The sequence below is a fragment of the Heterodontus francisci genome, chromosome 15 (genome assembly GCF_036365525.1).
Source record: "Heterodontus francisci isolate sHetFra1 chromosome 15, sHetFra1.hap1, whole genome shotgun sequence".
Classification (NCBI taxonomy): domain Eukaryota; kingdom Metazoa; phylum Chordata; class Chondrichthyes; order Heterodontiformes; family Heterodontidae; genus Heterodontus; species Heterodontus francisci.
Genome location: NC_090385.1, coordinates 6,002,935 through 6,025,696, shown reverse-complemented (window position 1 = coordinate 6,025,696; position 22,762 = coordinate 6,002,935). Strand labels below are relative to the sequence as shown.

The following is a 22,762-nucleotide window of genomic DNA, read 5'->3' as shown; positions in this document are numbered from 1 at the left end:
ACGCGTTTTATTCACCTCACACATTGCGCGTTTTAGTGCATGACATAAGGCTCACCTCGCTGATTGGTAGATGAGGGAGGGCTTCCAGTGTTCTCTACAAGAGCGACTCAGCTTGTGGAGGGCGGGGGTTCCTCCGTGGGACATAGGGTGTCCGATCAGGAGGGACCCCTACCCCCAAACCTGTGAGAAGGCTGCCAGGCGTTACCTGGTGGCATTCTGGAGGTCTGATCTGCCCGCCTACCACTGGTAAATACCAGCAGTGGTACCAGCAGTGGTGGGAGGAGGCCCTTAAGTGTCAGTTAGCAAACCACATAAGGGTCTTGACTGGCCTGGTGCGGGCGGGTGGTTTCTCGCTGCTGCCACCCCTCATAAAATTGCAACGGAGGGGGGGGGGGAAGGCATCGGGAATGGCATCCCCCCCCCCCCACCATCAGCCCACTCCTTTGGGGGGCTGTAAAATTCCGGCCATAATTTCTCTGGTCAGTGATCTGTGAAAAAGTGAGTTCGGTAGTCAACAAACTGGTCAGCTACATTAAAAAGGTCTTCAAACACTGCTTTAGCCGCAAGCTTCAATACAGGCAACAAATTGCAAATGCGGCTGAAATGTCTGAAATTGGGGAACAAAACATCACGCTACTGCCAGAGCCAGTAATTACACCTTGGAATTCTTGCTTTCAGGCAGTACAGTATCAGGCAGTTCACCTGAAATACTACTCAGACTTAGTCTCTGAAGAGCTCACACTCATACCAAAAAACACAGGTTTTAACAGATATTGTAACCCTTCTAAACGATGCTGAGCTTAATTAGGAGGTTCAGTTTGTTGCCAAGAATGCTACACCACTGATGGACTTAATCGCTTGGTTTGAATCTCAACACGTCACAATCCACAAAGTAAATTACAATAAAGTGGCGGATATACTGTTCTGGGCTGAAGCACAGCCAAACGAACAATACTCTGATGACACTGAATTAAATTTTGGACAGGTGGTTTCTTGTATGGCAAAGATGCTCAAACAATATTACTGCTATGGGGAAGAGTCAAGTGAAGAAAAAGCACTCAGGAGGTTTCAATAACCTTCTGCGGTGTTCCTGAAAGCTGTGCGTATTTTTGACTGTGCACAAATGCACCTGTTGATTGTGGATTTAAACTCGTCAAACCCAGAAATCACATCAAACAAGAACTATAGGCTGGAGATTCCTGCTTATGAAAGAACAGCAAAAGAAGCAGATTGTACTTTGCCTGTGTTGCAGTTTTGGAACTCTGTGGAATGCAGAATCCCCCACCTTGCAAGGCTAGCACGGTGCTGTCTGACAAATCCAACAAACTCTGTGGATGCAAAGAGAGCTGTGTCTAAACACGGACAGGTGTTCACAGCACAGCAACAGGAAATGAAGAAAAGAGTCAGTTGCAGGTTGCTCCATGCTCACATTCAACTACTGACTTCCGTGAGTAAAGAATGTGACCGGTTTATAGTCAGCTTATCACAATAGTTTTTGAGTATACAACAAATGCCATTTGAAACGAGAAACCTCTTTTTTTCCTTTTTGTTTTAAATAGATTGTTTTCATGGCTTGCTGCGACACTGTGAAAGTTACAACTTAAATATGTGAAATTCGTGATTCTTAAAACGGTGTGACTGTGAAATTTGTAAAATTTGAGTGTGAATTTGGTAGGGCCCGATTTATAAAGATTCACTATAATTGCATTGGTTTTAAACTCTATGCCTCTATTTATAAAGCACAGGATCCTGTATCCCTTATTAACTGCTTTCTCAACCTGCTCTGCCACTTTCAACCATTTGTGCACATACACCCCAGGATCCTCTGCACCTGAACCCCCTTTAGAATTATATCCTTTATTTTATATTGTCTCTCCTCGTTCTTCCTACCAAAATGCATCACTTCCCACTTTTGTGCATTAAGTTTCATCTGCCATTGGTCTGCCCATTCCACCAGCCTATATCCTCTTGAAGTCTATCACTATCCTCCTCACAGTTCACAAATACTTTCCAGTTTGGTGCCATCTGCAAATTTTCAGAATCACAGAATTGTTACAGTGCAGGAGGCCGCCAATCGGCCCATCGCGTCTGCACTGTCTCTCTGAAAGAGCATTTCACTCAGTTCCATTCCCCTGCCTTCTCCCCGTAACCCTGCACATTCTTCCTTTTCATATAACAGTCTAATTCCCTTATGAATGCTTCAATTGAACCTGCCTCCACCATTCACTCAGGCAGCACATTCCAGACCTTAACCACTCGCTGCGTGAAAAGGTTTTTCCTCATGTCACTTTTGCTTCTCTTACCAAATACTTTTAAATCTGTGCCCTCTCATTCTCGATCCTTTCACAAGTGGGAACAGTCTCTCTCTATCTACTCTGTCTGGGCCCCTCATGATTTTGAATACCTCTATCAAATCACCTCTCAGCCTTCGCTTCTCCAAGAAGAACAGTCCTAACTTCTCCAATCTAGCTTCATAACTGAAGTTCCTCATCCCTGGAACCATTCTCCTGAATCTTTCTGTACTCTCTCTAATGCCCTCACGTCTTTCCAAAAGTCTGAGGCCCAGAACTGGACGCAATACTTCAGCTGAGGCTGACCGGGTGTTTTATACAAGCTCAACATAACTTCCTTGCTCTTGTACTCTATGTCCCTATTAATAAAGCCCAGGATACTGTATGCTTTATTAACCGCTCTCTCACCCTGTCCTGCCACCTACAATGACTTATGCATATATACACCAGGTCCCTCTGCTCCGACACCCCCTGTAGAATTGTACCCTTTATTTTATATTCTCTTTCCAGGTTCTTCCTACCAAAATGAATCACTTCATGTTTCTCTGCCTTGATTTTCATCTACCACCTGTCTGCCCATTCCACCAACTCGTCCATGTCCTTTTGGAGTTCTACACTATTCTCCTCACAGTTCACAATGCTTCCAAGTTTTGTAACATCCACAAACTTTGAAATTGTGCTCTGTACACCAAGGTCTAGGTTATTAATATGTATCAGGAATAGCAAGGGTCCCAACACTGATCCCTCGGGAACTCCGCTACAAACCTTCCTCCAGCATGAAAAACATCCAATAACCACCACTCTTAGTTTTCTGTCAATCAGCCAATTTTGTATCCGTGTTGCTACCATCCCTTTTATTCCATGAGCTACAAGTTTGCTCACAAGTCTGTTGTGTGGCACTGTATCAAACGCATTTTGAAAACTCTAGCAAGTTAGTTAAACATGATTTTCCCTTAAGAAATCCATGCTGGCTTTCCTTAATTAACCTGCATTTGTCCATGTGACTATTAATTTTGTCCTGAATTATTTTTTCTAAAAGTTTCCCCACCACCAAAGTTAACCTGACTGCCCTGTAATTGCTGGGCTTATCTTTACACCCTTTTTTGAACAAGGAACGTTTGCAATTATCCAGTCCTCTGGCACCACCCCCGAGTCTAAGGAAGACTGGAAGATTATGGCCAGTGCCTCTGCAATTTCCACCCTTACTTCCCTCAGTATACTTGGATGCATCTCATCTGGTTCTGGTGCTTTAGCCACTTTAACTCCAGACAGCGCATCTAATATTTCCTCTTTACCAATTTTAACCACCTAGTGTCTGAATTACCTCCTCTTTCACCATTGCCGGGGTGCACCTTCTTCCTTGATAAAGACAGATGCAAATTATTCATTTAATATCTCAGCTATGCCCTCTGCCTCCATGTGTAAATCCCCTTTATGGTCCCCACTCCTCCTTTTACCATGCTTTTACTATTTATTTGCCTATAGAAAACTTTGGGATTCGCTTTAATGCGAGCTGCCAGTGTCTTTTTCTGCTTTCTCTGCTTCTCTTATATCTTTTTTCACTTCCCCTCTGGACATTTTATATTCAGCCTGGTTCTCAATCGTGTTTTCTACCTGGCATCTGTCATCAGCACACTTTTTCTTCTTTATCTTAATCTCTACCTCTTTTATCATCCAGAAAGCTCTGGATTTGTTTACCCTATCTTTCCCCTTCGAGGGAACATACCTTGACTGTGCCCGAACTATCTCTTCTTTGAAGGTAGCCCATTGTTCAGCTATTGTTTTTTCTGCCAACCTTTGACTCCAATTTATTCACCCCAGCTCCATTCTTACCCCATTGAAGTTGGCTTTCCCCCAGTTATTATTCTTACTCTGGATTGTTCTTTGTCCTTTTCCATAGGCAGCCTAAACCTTACGATACAATGATCACTGTCCCCTAAATGCTCTCCTACTGATATTTGATCCGCTGGGCCCACCTCATTCCCAAGAAGCAGGTCTAGCAGTGCCTTTCTCGTTGGACTAGAAACATACTGTTGTAGCAAATTTTCCTGAACACACTTTAGAAACTCTTGCCCCTCACTGCCCTTAACACTCCTACTATCCCAGTCTTTGTTTGCATAATTAAAGTCCCCCGTTATAACTACCCTATAATTTTTGCACCTCTCTGTAATTTCCTTGCAAATTTGTTTCTCCATGTCCCTCCCACTAGCTGGTGGCCAAAAGACAACACCGAGCAATGTAACTTCACCGTTTTTATTCCTGAGCCCTAGCCAAATTGATTCTGTCCTCAACCCCTCTGGGACATTCTTTTTCTCCAGCACTGCAATGCTCTCCTTAATCAATACCGCCACCCCACCCCCTTTTTCCCCTGTCCTATCTTTCCTGAACACCTTGTATCCAGGAATATTTAACACCCAGTCCTGCCCTTCTTTGAGCCAGGTCTCTGTTATAGTCACATCATATTTCCACATGGCAACCTGTGCCTGTACCTCACCAATCTTATTAACTACATTCCGTGCATTCACATACATGCACATTAACCCTGATTTAGACTTTATTACTTTCTCCCTTACTCTGACCCCACCTCATAACTTACTATTCCCTAGTCTCGTGCTATCTATCCCCCCCAGTATTGTGCGCACCTTGGTAATCTTCTCTGATATTTGCTCCTGATTCCCACACCTCAGACAAGTTACCAGTTTTGCTTCTCTCCAATCTGAGCTCCCTCTCAGGTTCCCATCCCCCTGCCAAATCGAGTTTAAGCCGTTCCCAACAGCACTAGCAAATCTCCCTGCGAGGATATTAGTCCCAGTCCTAAGATGCAACCCGTCCATCTTGTACAGGCCCCAGCTATCCTGGAACTGGTCCCAATGCCTCAGAAATCTGATGCCCTCCCTCCTATACCAGTTCTCCAGTGACGTGTTCAATTGCTCAATTCTCCTATCCCTATGCTCATTCGCACGTGGGACTGGGAGTAATACTGAGATTACTGCTTTTGAGGTCCTGCTTTTTAATCGCCTTCCTAGCTCCCTAAAATCTGCTTTCAGGACCTCATCCCCCTTCCTAACTATGTCATTGGTGCCAATGTGGACCACAACCTCTGGCTGTTCACCCTCCCCCAGAAGAATGTCCTGTGGCCACTCTGTGACATCCTTGACCCTGGCACCAGGAAGGCAACACACCATCCTGGAGTCACGTTTACTACCGCCGATCTGTTCCCCAATTTTTGGGAAACAAATTTTGAAATTGTGTCCTGCACAACCAGTCTAGGTCATTAATATAGATCAAGAAAAGCCGGGGTCTGAACACCAACCCCTGTGGAACTCCACCTTCCTTCATTCCACTACTTCACCGCAATTCTCTATTTCCTGTCACTCAGCCAACTTCATATCCATGCTGCCACTGTCCCAGTAATTCCAAGGGCTCTAACTTTGCTGACAAGCCTGGGAAGTCCATGTAAACCACATCAATTGCAAATCTGCCAATAGCATATTTCGACATAAAAAAAACAATGCTGGAAATACTCAGCAGATCAGGCAGCATCTGTGCAGACAGAAACAAACTTCATTTTTCAGGTCGAAGATTTTTTTGTTGACTCTGAAACGTTAGCTCTGGTTCTCTCTCTCCACTGATGCTGCCTGGCCTACTGAGCATTTCCAGGATTTTCTGTTTTTTTGGCAGGCTTCCAGCACCTGCAATATTTTTGCTCCTGTATTACTGTATTTAGGGGTCAGCCGTGGTTCAGTGGATAGCACTCCCGCCTCAGAGTCAGGAGGTCATGAGCTCACGTCCCACGCCAGAGACATGAAGCAGCTCTCCCAGAGAAGAGTATCCATTATTGGGAGAGTATGGCAATTGTTTATATCAGTTGGGCCCAAAGTGATTCTCAGCGATCTCCGCACCCGATATGTGCTCCTGCCATACGGAGCTCTGTGCTCGGAGAGTTTATTCACCAAAACCGACCCAATATCCACTTAACTCTGGGATGCAAGGTTTAAGGGCAGCCAGGGCTGACTCTAATAATCTCTCAGAACTAAAGTAAAGGTTTTCAAACTAGAGTAGGTAGGAGTGCTCACGAGAAGGTCAGAGTGGGCTTGGGGTCTGATTATCATGGTTAGTTTCCCATATTTGTTGAGTTATTAGCATATTACAGCTGCTGCTGTAACAAACAGTTTCTGCAGTGGTAATATGAGCTCCCTCTCGGTACCTGACACTTTCTTTGAAATTTAGCATGGTAAGGAGGGGTGGGGGTGGCGGGAGGGAATGAGGTCCCATGTAGTATGTTTATATATGTATCATACAGGGATGCCCCACACCTCCCCCCACCCCCCCCCCCCCCCCCCACAAATCCTCAGAACAGTTTTAAGCTGAATGACTCAACGTTCTGTCAATAGCCTGAAATCTGGTACTAAGAACTATGACGTAAGGACAGATCACTGACGGTTCAGGCTCTGCCTTACAGTGACTGCTCACACTGCATGCTTGGGAATGCACCGTGCTCCACCATTGGCGGCTGTGTCTTCAGCTCCTGGGGACTCAAGCTCTGGAATTCTGTTCCAAAACCTCTCCACCTCTCTCTCCTCCTTTAAAATATTGCTTAAAACCTACCTCTTTCACCTGTCCCAATATATCAATGGGTGTCTCGGTGTCAAATATTAGTCTGATAACGCACCTGTAACGTGCCTGGAGATGTTTTACTACATTTAAAGGCGCTATATAAATGCAAGCTGTTGCTCTGTTGTCACCAGGTGCCAGAGATGAAAGATCATTGACCTGAAACGTTAACTCTGTTTCTCTCTCCACAGATGTTGCCAGATCTACTGAGTATTTCTTGTTTTTATTTCAGATTTCCAGCATTGCAGTATTTTGCTTTTGTATTGGAGGAAAAACGCTCCTGTTTCTTCAAAGTTCTTCAAAGCTGTGACAAGCAAAGTGGATAACGGGGATCCTGTAGATGTAGTATATCTGGACTTCCAGAAGGCATTTGATAGGGTGCCGCACAAAAGGTTAATACACAAGGTAAGATCACATGGGGTTAGGGGCAATTTATTAGCTTGGATAGAGGATTGGCTAACCAACAGAAACAGAGAGTCGGGATAAATGGGTCTTTTTATGGTTGGCAAGATGTAACTAGTGGGGTTCCACAGGGTTCGGTCCTTGGGCCCCAACTATTTACAATCTATATAAATGACTTGGATGCAGAAGGTACTATAGCCAAATTTGCAGATGACACTCAAATAGGTGGGACAGTAAGTTGCAATAAAGAAATAAGAAACTTACAAATGGATATGGACAGGTTAGGTGAATGGGCCAAAATTTGGCAGATGGATTTTAACGTGGATAAGTGTGAGGTTATCCATTTTGGTCAGAAGAATAAAAAGGCAAATTATTATCTAAATGGAGAGAAATTTCAGAGTGCTTTGGTGCAGAGGGATCTGGGTCTCCTCGTGCATGAATCGCAGAAAACTAGTTTGCAGGTACAGCAGGTGATAAGGAAGGCAAATGGAATTTTGGCATTTATTGCTAAAGGAATAAAATATAAAAGTAGGGAAATGTTGCTGCAACTGTACAAGGCATTAGTAAAACCGCATCTGGAGTATTGTGTACAGTTTTGGTCCCCTTACTTGAGAAAGGATGTAGTTGCATTGGAGGCAGTTCAGAGGAGGTTCACTAGATTGATTCCAGAGATGAGGGGTTTGTCTTATGAAGACAGATTGAGCGGTTTAGGCCTTTACTCTCTGGAGTTTAGAAGAATGAGAGGAGATCTAATTGAGGTATATAAGATGATTAAGGGGATTGACAAAGTAGACATAGAGAGTTTGTTTCCTCTTGTGGGGAAATCTAGAACGAGAGGTCATAGTTTTAGGATAAGGAGTAGCAGATTTAAAACAGAGATGGAGAAATTATTTCTCTCAAAGGGTCGTGAATCTGTGGAATTCACTACCCCAGAGTGCAGTGGATGCCGGGATATTGAGTAATTTTAAAGAGAAGATAGACAGATTTTTAATTAGAAATGGGTTGAAGGGTTATGGAGAACAGGCAGGAAAGTGGAGTTGAGGCCGAGATGAGATCAGCCATGATCGTATTGAATGGCGGAGCAGGCTCGAGGGGCTGAATTGCCTACTCCTGCTCCTAGTTCTTATGTTCTCAGTAAAGTACTGCTTCACCTCAGTGAGCTATAGAAATGAGCAAAAACCTGACATGAGTTTCCAGGTGCAGACAGTATGGTTGATTAATCACTTTGTGAACAGAACCGTGAAGTCTACTTCCTAATGGAGCAATCACCTGCAGTCATGAAATCTCTAACCAGCCAGAATGAATCATAAACACAAACAGAATACAATCAGAACTCAACATCTGTGTCTACAAAAACCAGTTGTACAGTTTAGTTCATAGAATGATTCATCTGCTCTGGGGAGGTTCCATTACGCCACAAATAGAGTTGTTCTGTGCAAACATCATGTCACCCTCTTAAAGGGACAGTCTCCACTCTATTCCATAAACAGAACAGTTCACGAACTAGGTCAGAGCAGCATGATGACGGCTAATCTTAAAGTGGACATGTTACTGACAGTGGCCATCAGTGCCTGGTTTGTAGTTTTCACAGAAAAAATGAACAATCACAGAACAACAAATTAACTTGCATTTGTATGGCGCCTTTCATGACTTTGGGACACCCCAAAGCTATTTATAGCCAATGAAGTATGTAGTCACACTTGTTAATGCAGGAAACACGTCAGCCCACCTGTACACAGCAAGCTCCCACAAACAGCCGTTAATCACCAGAAAATGTTTCAGTGATATTGGCTGAGTGATAAATATTGGCAGAGATACCAGGAAGAACTCCCCTGCTCCTCTTCAAAATAATGTTCTGGGATATTTTACGTCCGCCTGAGTGGGCAGATGGGGTCTCAGCTTAGCTGGCTGAGAGGGGTTTCAAGGAGGGTCGAGAAGGGAGAAAGAGGGGGTGAGATATAGGGAGGGAACCCTAGAGCTGAGGGCCTGGGTAGCTGAAGGCATGGCCGTCAATGGTGGGGTGAATGACAGTCAGCGGAATGGAATGTTTCTAGGAGTCTGGGTGGTTGGGAACGGGGGCTGGAGGAGGTCACAGGGATAGGGATGGAAAATCCATGATAAGATTTAAATACAAGGGTGAGAACTGTAAATATGTGGCAATGGAAGAGCATGAAGATACAAAAACACAGCCTACAGTGAGCAGAGGCTAGATGGAAATGAGGAATTCCTTATCTGCATTGATACAGTAAAGCAGGGAGCAGTTCTCACTCGGCAGATTATGATCGGTCACCTCAACATTTCCCCCAGTACATGAAAATCAGGTGAGTAAGATGACAAGGTAGGTAGGATACATTGGCCTTGGAAGAGTACAGCACAGATTCATCAGAATGATACTGCGGCTTAAAAGGATTAAATTATGAAAGCAGGTTGCATAGACTAGGCTTGTATTCCCTTGAGTTTAGAAGACGAAGGGGTGATCTGACCAAGGTGTTTAAATTATAAAGGGTTTGATAGGGTATTTCTGCTATGACCAGAACAAGGGGACATAATCTTAAAATTGGACCTAGATCAGTTAGGAATAAAATTAGGAATCACTTTTCCACAGACGTTAGTGGGAATCTGGAATTCTCCCTCCCTCCTACCAGATCCCCCCTCACCCCCAGAAGGCTGTGGATGCTGAGGATCAATTCAAAATTAAGAGAAACAGATTTCTGATAGTAAGGGTACAAAGCGAGATGGAATAAAGACAAATAAAGAGTTGAGGTTTGGATCAAACTTGATCGAACAGAATGACAGAACTGGCTCGAGGGGCTGAATGCCCTACCCTTGGTCTCATGTGCTACACACTCGCACCAGGACACAGCTAAACCTGCCAGCTGTCTGTGTGAATGAATAACAGATGTCAACTCTCATTAAGGAACAAACACGATAAGCAGATCGAAGGATGATAGGTTGGACAGTGCCCGTGCGACTAGAATAAATAACAAGACTTACAGCTTTCCTGCCCATTTCTGTTTTAGAAAGCGTGAGTGTTCCCATAAGGCAGCAGCCAATTTCGATTCCTTTGGGAACTCTGGAGGAGAAAAGAGCAAATTAATTCCACCTGTTGTACACCAAATACTGAAATAGCAACATTCCCGGAATCAGAAAATGCTGGGAATACACAGCAGGTCAGTCAGCCTCTGCAAAGGCAGTTCAATGTAAGGCAATAGTTGAGAAATGAAAGCTAAGCCAGGTCCTTGGTTAGATTGGGGAGAAAGGAGGAATGGAAGATATTCCAATCACAGGATGGAGACTAACGGGTGGAATAATGGGCGGCACAGTGGCGCAGTGGTTAGCACCGCAGCCTCACAGCTCCAGGGACCCGGGTTCGATTCTGGGTACTGCCTGTGTGGAGTTTGCAAGTTCTCCCTGTGTCTGCGTGGGTTTTCTCCGGGTGCTCCGGTTTCCTCCCACAAGCCAAAAGACTTGCAGGTTGGTAGGTAAATTGGCCATTATAAATTGTCACGAGAATAGGTAGGTGGTCGGGAAATACAGGGGCAGGTGGGGATGTTTGGTAGGAATATGGGATTAGTGTAGGATTAGTATAAATGGGTGGTTGATGGTCGGCACAGACTCGGTGGGCCGAAGGGCCTGTTTCAGTGCTGTATCTCTAATCTAATCTAAACTTCAAGCTGCATATTAGAAAAGAGCTTTCTCACTGTGACTGGGCTATCTGCTGCTTCTTACCCCCCCCCACCACCTCTTCCTTTTGCTGTGTGTCAGGTATCAGACGTGGCTCAGATGGTAAGCACTCTCCCTGCCTCTGAGTCACAAGCTTCTGGGTTCAAGTCCGACCAAAGGCTTGAACACAAAAATCAAGTTCCAGCTCAATACTGAGGGAATGCTGCACTATCGGAGCTACCATCTTTCGGATAAGACGTTAAACCGAAGCCCCATCGGCCTGCTCGGGCGGATGTAAAGCACCCATGGCACTATTTTGAAGATTGTGCAAATCAACTGCCGCATTTCCTACATTACAACAGTGACAACACTGTAAAGCGTTCTGAGATGTCCGATGGCCATGAAAGGCACCATATAAATGCATGTCTTTCTTTTCTTTCCAACTCGACAGAACAGTTGCACCCAAAACATTGGAACGATAGAATCATATAGAACACAAGGTAGCCATTCAGCCCACTCTGCCTGTGCTGTCTCTTTGAACATACACGTTAGGAGCAGGAGTAGGCCACTCGGCCCCTCGAGCCTGCTCCGCCATTCAGTACGTTCATGGTTGAACTGATTTCTCCACATTACCACCCAGCCCCAATAATCTTTCACCCCGTTGCTCATCAAGAATCTATCTACCTCTGCCTTAAAAATATTCAAAGACTCTGCTTCCACCACCTGTTGAGGAAGTGAATTCCATAAGATTCACGACCCTCTGAGAGAAAAAATTTCTCCTCATCTCTATTTTAAATGGGTGACCCCTTATTTTTAAACAGTGACCCCTAGTTCTAGATTCTCCCACAAGGGGAAACATCCTGTCCACATCCACCCTGTCAAGACCCCTCAGGATCTTATATGTTTCAATCAAGCTGCCTCTTACTCTTCTAAATTCCAGTGGATACAAGCCTAGCTTGTCCAATCTTTCCTCATAAGACAGCCCGCCCATTCCAGGTATCAGTTCAGTAAACCTTCTTTGAACTGCTTCCAACTCATTTACATCCTTCCTTAAATACAGTACTCCAGATGAGGTCTCACCAACGCCCTGTATAGCTGAAGCATAACCTCCCTACTTTTGTATTCAATTCCCCTTGCGTTAAATGATAACATTCTATTAGCTTTCCTAATTACGTGCTGTACCTGCTTACTAACCTTTTGCGATTCATGCACTTGGGACACCCAGATCCCTCTGCATCTCAGAGCTCTGCAATCTCCCACCATTTAGATAATATGCTTCTTTGTTATTCTTCCTGCCAAAATGGACAACTTCGCATTTTCCCACATTATACTCCGTCTGCCAGATTCCTGCCTACTCATTTAGCCTATCTATATCCCCTTTGTAGCCTCCTTATGTCCTCTTCACAATCTACTTTCCTACCTATCTTTGTCTCATTAGCAAACTTAGCAACCATACCTTCGGTCCCTTCATCTAAGTCATTTATATAAATTGTAAAAAGTTGAGGCCCCAGCACAGATCCCTGTGGCACACCACTCGTTAGATCTTGCCAATCAGAAAGTAACCCATTTATGCCTACTCTGTGTTTCCTATTAGCTAACTAATCTTCTACCCATACCAATATGTTATCCCCTACACCATGAGCTTTTATTTTTTGCAATAACCTTTGATGTGGCACCTTATCAAATGCCTTCTGAAAATCTAAGTACAGTACATCCACCGGTTCCTTCACCCACAGCACATGTAACTCCTTCAAAGAACTCCAATAAATTGGTTAAACATGATTTCCCTTTAACAAAACCATGTTGACTCTGCCTAATTACCTTCAATTTTTCGAAGTGCTCTCCTATAACATCTTTAATAATAGCTTCTAAAATTTTCCTTAAGACAGATGTTAAGCTAACTGGCCTGTAGCTTCCTGCTTACTGCCTCCCTCCCTTTTTGAATAAAGGAGTTACAATTCGCTATTTTCCAGTCTAGCAGAACCTTCCCCTGTTCTTTCCCCATAGCCCTGCAATTTTTTCCTTTTCAACTATTACCCAATTCCCTTTTGAATCTGCTTCTTTCACTTTTTCAGGCCGTACATTCCTGATCACAACAACTCGTTGCAAATTTTTTTTCCTTCAGCTCTCCCTGGCTTTGTTGCCAATTATTTTAAATCTATGTCCTCTGGTTACTGACCCTCCTGCCAATGAAAACAGTTTCTCCTTATTGACTCTATTAAAACCCTTCTAATTAACTGTCTTTTCTCTCTGTATACATTGATGGACCGGATATGTTATTTCCGGCATGTTTTATTTCAGATTTGCAGGGCTATGGGGAAAGACCAGGGGAGTGGGACTAATTAAGTAGCTCTTTCAAAGAGCTGGCACATACACAATGGGCCTCCTTCTGTGCTGTATGGTTCTGTTATTTCCAATTTTTCCCTTTTTGTGTGCACACCGTGTTTTTAAATTGGTGCTCTGTTAAACTTGACAATTCCAAAAACATCCCTCAGCCAACATCACCAAGAACAGATTATTTGATCACTCATCTCATTTGTTATTTGCGGATAAACTGGCTGCTGCATTTGGCAGCATGACAGTGACTAGTACACTCAAAGTAATTCACTCGTTGCAAAGTACTTTGAAATATTGCGAAGAAGTGATAAAGAAAATTCAAGTTTTTTCTTTCTGTATAATATGAAATAAAAGGTCTGGTGTGCCTTAATGCAATTTCAAAATAAGATAAATGAACAAAATCTAACAACAGAATAAATATGGAGTGATATTCCACTGAGAAACCGTGATGATTGTAAATTATGCATTATTTCATGTTTTATGCATGCATACGAGTTATTATGCTACCACTTATTAAATTATTTAACACGTCAATTGCATAAACCTTTTCTTCACTGTGCATGGATATGAAGTCAGCAGTTAACAGCAACTGAGATTAACAAAGTTTTTTTTTTAATTGAAACTTGGGACAGTCACAAAGATGACCGAAAATTGAGTTCTCTAAAAAATACATACAACTCAAGTGCTGCTCCCAGCATGGGAACACGCCTGACAGAAGCATGCATTGGAGAGCTGGGAGCAGAGTCAGTATGCCCAATCAGCAAGACATTGTACATTTACCTTCCCAAATTTTAACGGAGTCTGGTTCTGTGAAGCCCACCTTATACCAACCACTTACTTGTCATCGGGCAATGTACTGATGTAGAATGGAATGGTGTATTTTGGAGGCAGCGTAAGGGAGCCAAATTTGTTCTTGTTGAGTAGGGCGTTGACATGGTTCCGGTAGATGTCCAGGGTCAGCGGAGCTGGGAGCTTGCGACTGATGTGGAATGGCAAGTCATTCAAATGCTCCAACTCGCTCAGTGCCTCATGGCGAATCTGCAGGCGTATCACATAGTCCCCTTTATCCAGTTTCAGGGAATACTGTGAAGACATAAGAAAGCCTGTCATGAACGGGTCATTCTGAAAAAAAGAGAAACACCTTCTGTGCACTTCAAACTGAGTACTTAGAATTTGGCTCACCTTTTGGAGAAAGGGAGAGAAACTTGCATTTCTATAGCGCCTTTAACGTCAGGATGTCCCAAAGTGCTTTACAGCCAATTAAGTAGTTTTGAGATGAAGCCACAGATGTTATGTAGGAAACGTGATAGCTAATTTGTGCACAGCAAGCTCCCACAAACAGCAATGTGATAATGACCAGATCATTTATTTTTAAGTGAAGTTGGTTCAGGGGTAAATATTGATCAAGACAACAGGAAGAACTCCCCTTCTCTTCTTCAAAATAGTGCCATGGTATCTTTTACTGGCAGATGGGGCCTCGGTTCAATGTCTCATCTGAAAGTTAGCACCGACGACAGTGCAGCACTTCCTCAATACTGCACTGGATTGTCAGCCTGGATTTTTGTGCTCAGTCGCTGGAGTGGGACTCAACTCCAACACAAATACACAATCTTCTGACACAGAGGTAAGAGTGCTGCCCACTGAACCCTGGCTGACAAATCAAAGATGGTGGAAGATCAATCCAACAGAGAGTTGAGGACCCTCATCTGGAGTCTTGATGGGATATTTTGGGACCAGCTGTGAGTGATAGTTTAGTTTAAAACCTTGTCTTGTATAAGTATAACTGGAATGTGGTTAAGATAGTGATCTTGTACTATTACAGGACTAGTGATACTGGACTAATAATCCAAAGAACGCAAATTCAAATTAGCTCTGCTGGAAGGTCACAGACCTGAAACGTTAACTCAGTTTCTCTCTCTACAGATGCTGCAGGACCTGCTGAGTGTTTTCATAATTTTCTGTTTTTATTTCAAATCCCATCACGGCAGTGATGAGTTGAGTGTATTAAGGACTGTATTTGCACAAAATAACAATTTACACATCTCCTTCAGAGAAGCTGGGCTCTGACTGGGGCTCCAGGCATCTGGTTTCCTGTAATTCTATTTTATAGTCCATTGAAGCTTGCACACCTGTAAAATTGCTCTTCCTCTCTTTAGTTTCCCTCTACCCCTTCCTTCCCATGTTACAAAAATCTCCCGGCTATGACGGCAGTGGATCCTTTCTGTCAGTGTGTGAAATGCAGTCTGATGGTACGGCTAATTTTTACTCCATTCCTGCAGTGGAGTGATCCTCTTTCTGAGGTCAGAACCATTTGTGTCAGCTCGTCAATAGCACATTCGTTAACAAGTGCCTTTTGCGGAGAAGGCCAAGACATCACTCCAGTATAATTTTGCAATTTTGTAGTAGGATTCTTTCAGTCAGCTCAATAAAAAAAGACTGCATTATTCCATCCTTAACCTCTGCTCTTACCCTGTCAGGATAAGCATCGCCTGATCCCACCAGCTTCTTGTTTTGATCGAAGAGCATCCAAAGTTGACTGTCGTACTCGGATTCGTACAGCAAGTCAGACAGCAAGGGGCAGCTGGGAGTCACCTCACCAGACTTTGCCTGCAGTGACACATTAAAAACAAAATGCAATTAACACTGAACAGGGAATGGTACAAGTTGTAAAGGAAGCCTGTTCAACTGAACTCAATCTGTACCCTGGCGCACAGTGGCCACATTAAGTACAATCTGCAGGATTCACTACATCAACTCATCAAGACTTCTATGGCAACTCCCTCCACTGTGAGCTCTACCACTGAGAGGGACAAGAGCAGCAAAGTCATGGGAAACACCATCGCCTCCAGATTCCCCTCCAAATCACACACCTGCCTGACTTTCCACAATTCCTTCATTGTCGCTTGATCAAAATCCTTGAATTCCCAACCACATGGACTGTAAGGGTTGAAGGAGGAGACTTTTTGTAACAAAAACTGGCTGGACAGTGCTGAAAATGAAGAGCTCTGTTATGACCTTATCACAAAGATAAGAAAAATCTGCACTGATATAACGCCTTTAACATAGGAAAACGCCCCACGACACTTCACAAGAATGATTCTCAAACAAAATCTGACACCGAACTACATAAGGAAATATTAGGACAGGTGACTAAAAGCTTGGTCAAAGAGGTCGGTTAAATGAGTGTCGTAAAGGAGGAGAGGGGTAGAGAGGAGGAGAGGTTTTGGGAAGGAATGCCAGAGCTTAGGGCCTAGATGGTTGAAAGCACGGCTGCCAATGGTACAGCAATTAAAACCGGGGATAGAAACATCGAAAATTCACAGCACAGAAGGCGGCCATTCGGCTCATTGTGTCGGTGCTGGCTGGAAAAAGAGCTGTCCAGTCTAATTCCACTTTCCAGCTCTTGGTAACCTAGAGGGTGAGCGACATCATTTCAACTGCATTTCCAAGTGATGCACAAGAAGCAAGAATTGGAGGAGGACGGAGACCTCAGCAGGTTGTAGGGCTGGAGGAGGTTACATGATAGGAAGAGGTGAGGCCATGGAAGGATTTGGAAATATGGAAGGGAATTTTAAAATTTAGGCGTGGTCAGATCTGAACTCAAGCCCAGGGGTGATGAGTGATTGCAACCTGTTGTGAGCTAAGATACGAGCAGCAGTTTTGAATGAGCAAATGGTTAGCTAAGTGGAAAAAGAGAATGTAATAAATACGGATGAGTGACAGCCAGGTAGCTTATCCTTCCAAAGAAACCTACAGCCCCATAACACTATCTCTTGGATCACTCTAGAGCTTTTCCCTTCACTCCACTACAGAGGCCGTACTCTGTATTAGCTGTATGAAAGAAGCCCTTCCTGACATCAGTTCTCAACTTGCCCTTCACTAGTTCATACCCATGTCTCTTGGTTTGCAACAGCAGTCTAACTTGAATACTGCTCAGGATTAACATTTCTCTATTCCACTTAGGATTTTATGTATCTGTGTTGGGTCATCTTTCGTTTGCCTTTTTTCAAAGCTGGAGTTCGAGGGGGTATAAATTCTTGCACAATAGTGAATCAACAACCTGGTTTTACACCCTGTTCAATTCTCTTCCCCAGTGAAGTCAACGAGTGTAAATGCAAGCTGTTGTTCAAAAACTTGCAAGAAAAGACTTCAAAAAGATCCTCCCTTAAAGGAGAACACCGAATGGGGATACTTTTGGAGCCTCCTCCTCCTGGAGATAATCCACATCACTGTTGGCAAAATTAATCTCCATATAGGGGCGGCACAGTGGTTAGCACCGCAGTCTCACAGCTCCAGGGACCCGGGTTCAATTCTGGGTACTGCCTGTGCGGAGTTTGCAAGTTCTCCCTGTGACCGCGTGGGTTTTCGCTGGGAGCTCCGATTTCCTCCCACTGCCAAAGACCTGCAGGTGATAGGTAAATTGGCCATTGTAAATTGCCCCTAGTGTAGGTAGGTGGTAGGGAATATGGGATCACTGTAGGGTTAGTATAAATGGGTGGTTGTTGGTCGGCACAGACTCGGTGGGCCGAAGGGCCTGTTTCAGTGCTGTATCTATAAATAAATATACTGAGGAAGAATTCTCAACTGAACTGTAAGCAGTTACCTGGTTGAAATTGTAGGTTAGAACCAGCTCATAAAATTGTCTGTTGTTGGGCAGGACATCACGGGAGCCTAAGGGTCTTGTTTTGGCATCCACAGGCCTGTAGAAAGATTATTATTGGAATATAATTTCAAATAATTAGACCCAGGCAACGAAATACAGAAACATTTGTCCTTCAGCATTCCTGAAAAACATGAATGCGTTCATTTCGGCATTAAATCAAGTCAACTCCAACCTTGGATCCTGATTTGGAAAAGGAATGTCTCATTTCTCATAGCTGATTAATAAAATCAACTTCCAAAGAAACATTGCCAAAATAGCCTGGAAGTTAAGCTGATCTGTCTTAAACACTGAGCCACATGCTATGTACTGTCTGAACATCTTGGGAAATTCATCATTAGCACAGAAATATGTAGATTAAAAAGACAGACTTGCATTTCTATAGCGCCTTTCATATCCTCAGGACGATCTAAAGCCTGTTACAGCCGATTAAGTACTTTTGAAGCGCAGTCACTGTGTAACATTGGAACTTCTTCTTTGGCCTCCTTGTCGCGGGAGACAATGGGTAAGCGCCTGGAGGTGGTCAGTGGTTTGTGGAGCAGCGCCTGGAGTGGCTATAAAGGCCAATTCTAGAGTGACAGGCTCTTCCACAGGTGCTGCAGAAAAATTTGTTTGTCTGGGCTGTTACACAGTTGGCTCTCTCCTTGCGCCTCTGTCTTTTTTCCTGCCAACTGCTAAGTCTCTTCGACTCGCCACATTTTAGCCCTGCCTTTATGGCTGCCCGACACGGCAGTAAATTTGCACACAGCAAGCTCCAAGAAACAGCAACGAGGTAATGACCAGATAAACTGTTTTGTAAGTGATGTTGGTTGAGGGATAAATATCATCCAGGTCATTGGGGAGAACTCCCCTGTTCTTCAAATAGTGCTGTGGAATCTTTCACATTCACCTGAGGGGGGCAGATGGAGCCTCGGTTTAAAATCTCCTCTGAAAGACAGCACATCTGACAGTACCGCAACTCCCTTAACACTACACTAGGAGTGTCAGCCTACATTATGTGCTCACCTCTCTGCAATGGGACTTGAACCCGCGTTATTCTGACACACAGGTGAGAGAGCCGCCAATGAGGAACAGCCTGAAAAAAACAGCTGTACTATACGAAGCCTTTACGGAGCGCTGCACCATGCAAGACGTATTAGACTAATGCATCGTTAAGGCACAGCTGGCTACTGACATTTTCCCAGTTATTTATATTGAGTAAAATGATTACATTACCGAAGGGTCTGGACCCAGGTTTTCAGGGTCGCGACAGGAGAGAGCTCCTCATATTTCAGTGAAGCTGTGGTATCAAGTCGTACAATGCCTTCCGATGCGTGCTAGAAGGAAATAATCGTACATGTGGTTAACATTTCTGCCTCTCCAATGAGGCCTGTTAACTTTACAGCCTGCTTTTGTTACACAGTTAGGCTTCCTGTTGAACAGCAATCATTACTCATCACCACTTCAATTTATAATCAACTTCAGTACTTCAGAGTATAAAGCTGGGCCTGTACACACTCATTTAAAATATAAATTCATTCTCTGGATGTGGCCATCACTGACAAGGCTGGTATTTGCTGCTCATCCCTTGCTGCCTTGCGAAGATTGGGGTGGCTTTTCTTTTTGAACAGACTGCCTCTTGCAAAATTCCTCTACTGTTGAATGCCAAGTTGTTCATATGCAGGATATTTTCAGTCCCTCTGCCCTAGAAACTCTCTCTTCAAATCTCTCTGCGATATCTCCTCTCTCCTTTCTTTCTTAGACCACTGGAGACTTTTCTCTACAACTGCATTGAACTCTGCCCTGCGACCCCTTTCTACCTGGTACTTTCCATTCTTCATTTTGTTCTCTGCTCTGTAAAGTGCTCTGGGACACCTATCCAATAGGAGCAGTGTTAGGAACAAAAGAACTTGCATTGTTATAGCGCCTTTAACGGCCTCAGGGCATCCCAAAGCACTTTACCGCCAATGAAGTACTTTCTGAAGAGTAGTCAATGTTGCAATGTAGGAAATGTGGCAGCCACATTGCGCAAAGCAAGATCCCAATACAGCAAGCTGATAATTTTTTTTATTCATTTGTGGGATGTGGGCATCGCTGGTTAGGTCAGCATTTATTGCCCATTCCTAACTGCGCTTGAGCAAGTGGTGGTGAGACGCCTTCCTGAACCGCTGCAGTCCTTGGGGTGCGGGTACACCCACAGTGCTATTAGGGAGTTCCAGAATTTTGACCCAATGACAGTGAAGGAACGGCGATATAGTTCCAAGTCAGGATGGTGTGTGACTTGGAGAGGAACCTACAGGTGGTGGTGTTCCCATGCACCTGCTGCCCTTGTCCTTCTAGTTGGTAGAGGTCGCGGGTTTGGAAGGTGCTGTCCAAGGAGCCTTGGTGATTTGCTGCAGTACAACTTGTAGATGGTACACACTGCTGCCATTATGCGTCGGAGGTGGAGGGAGTGCATGTTGAGGGTGGTGGATGGGTGCCAATAAAGCAGGCTGCTTTTTCCTGGATGGTGTCGAGCTTCCTGAGTGATGTTGAAGCTGCGCTCATCCAGGCAACAGTATTCCATCACACTCCTGACTTGTGCCTTGTAGATGGTGGACAGGCATTGGGGAGTCAGGAGGTGAGTTACTCGCCACAGAATTCCCAGCCTCTGACCAGCTCTTGTAGCCACAGCACTTATGTGGCTGGTCCAGTTCAGTTTCTAGTTAATGTTGACCCCCAGGATGTTGATAGTGGGGGATTCAGCGACGGTAATGCCATTAAACTTCAAGGTTAGATTCGCTCGTTTGAGATGGTCGATGCTTGGCACTTGTGTGGCGCGAATGTTACTTGCCACTTCTCAGCCCAAGCCTGAATGTTATCCAGGTCTTGCTAGATATGGAAACAGGCTGCTTCAGTATCTGAGGAGTCGTGAATGGTGCTGAACATTGTGGAATCATCAGCAAACATCCCCACTTCTGACCTTATGATGGAAGAGGTGATTGATGAAGCAGCTGAAGATGGTTAGGTTTAGGACACTACCCTGAGGAACTCCTGCAGTGATGCCCTGGAACTGAGATGATTGACCTCCAACAACCACAGCCATTTTCCTTTGTGCTAGGTATGGCTCCAACCAGCAGAGTTTTCCCCCTGATTCCCATTGACTCCAGTTTTGCTGGGGCTCCTTAATGCCATACTTGGTCAAATGCTGCTTTGATGTCCAGGGTAGTCACTCTCACCTCACGAGTTCAGCTCTTTTGTCCATGTTTGAAGCAAGGCTGTAATAAGGTCAGGAGCTGAGTGCCCCTGGCGGAAACCAAACTTCCCAACAGTAAGCAGGTTATGTATGAGCAAGTGCTGCTTGATAGCACTGTCGATGACACCTTGCATTACTTTGCTGATGATCGAGAGTAGACTGATAGGGTGGTAATTGGCCAGGTTGGATTTGTCCTGCTTTTTGTGCATGGGACATACCTGGGAAATTTTCCACATGGCCAGGTAGATGCCAGTGGTGTAGCTGTATTGGAACAGCTTGGCTCAGGGCGTGGCTAGTTCTGGAGCACAAGGCTTCAGTACTATTGCCGCAATGTTGTCAGGGCCCATAGCCTTTGCAGTATTCAGTGTCTTCGGCTGAAGATTGGCAGCTGTGATGCTGGGGACCTCAAGAGAAGGCAGAGATGGATCATCCACTCGGCACTTCTGGCTGAAGATGGATGCAAATGCTTCAGCCTTGTCTTTTGCACTGATGTGCTGGGTTCCCCCATCTTTGAGGATGAGGATATATGTGGGGCCACCTCCTCCTGTTAGTTGTTTAATTGTCCACTACCATTCACGACTGGATGTGGCAGGACTGCAGAGCTTAGATCTGATCCGTTGGTTATGGGATCGCGTAGCCCTGTCTATTGCATGCTACTTCCGCTATATGACATGCAAGTAGTCCTGTGTTGTAGCTTCAGTAGGCTGACACCTCATTTTTAGGTATGCCTGGTGCTGCTCCTGTCATAACCTCCTGCACTCTTCATTGATCCAGGGATGAACACCTGGCTTGATGGTAATGGTAGAGTGAGGGATATGCCAGGCCATGAGGTTACAGATTGTGGTTGAATACAATTCTACTGCTGCTGAAGGCCCACAGTGCCTCATGGATGCCCATTTTTGAGTGCTAGATCTGTTGTAAACTATCTCCATTTAGCATTGTGCCACACAACACGATGGTGGGTACCCGCAATGTGAAGACGAGAGTTCGTCTCCACAAGGACTGGGTGGTGGTCACTCCTACCAATACTGTCATGGACAGATGCATCTGCGACAGGCAGAGTGGTGACGACGAGGTCAAGTAGGCTTTTCCCTCTCGTTGGTTCCCTCAGCACCTGCCACACACCTAGTCTGGCAGCTATGACTTTAGGACTTGGCCAGCTCAGTTAGTAGTGGTGCTACCGAGCCACTCTTGGTGATGGACATTGAAGTCCCCTACCCAGAGTACATTCTGTGCCCTTGCTACCCACAGTGCTTCTTCCAACTGGTGTTCAACATGGAGAAGCACAGATTCATCAGCCAGGGTTGGGGGGGGGAGGGGGGTGGGGGCAGTAGGTGGTAATCAGCAGGACGTTTCCTTGCCCATGTTTGACCTGATGCCATGAGACTTCATAGGGTCCAGAGTTAATTTTGAGGACTCCCAGGGCAACTCTCTCCCGACTGTATACCACTGTGCCACCACCTCTGCTGGGTCTGTCTTGCCAGTGGGACAGGGCATACCCAGAGATGGTGATGGTGGTGTCTGGGACATTGTCTGCAAGGTATGATTCCGTGAGCATGATTATGTCAGGCTGTTGCTTGC

The 22,762-nt window shown here is 44.7% G+C and overlaps 1 protein-coding gene across 1 annotated transcript in view; it reads right to left on the bottom strand.

Moving 5' to 3' along the window:
• LOC137377474 (tripeptidyl-peptidase 2-like) overlaps nucleotides 1-22,762 on the bottom strand; it is a 147,861-nt gene that overhangs the window by 28,902 nt on the left and 96,197 nt on the right. The window contains exons 19-23 of the mRNA XM_068047097.1: nucleotides 19,183-19,283; nucleotides 17,911-18,007; nucleotides 15,777-15,914; nucleotides 14,146-14,390; nucleotides 10,302-10,380 (exon numbers count right to left, since the gene is read on the bottom strand). Coding sequence (XP_067903198.1) covers nucleotides 10,302-10,380; nucleotides 14,146-14,390; nucleotides 15,777-15,914; nucleotides 17,911-18,007; nucleotides 19,183-19,283 — 660 coding nt within the window. The remainder of the gene's footprint in view (nucleotides 1-10,301; nucleotides 10,381-14,145; nucleotides 14,391-15,776; nucleotides 15,915-17,910; nucleotides 18,008-19,182; nucleotides 19,284-22,762) is intronic.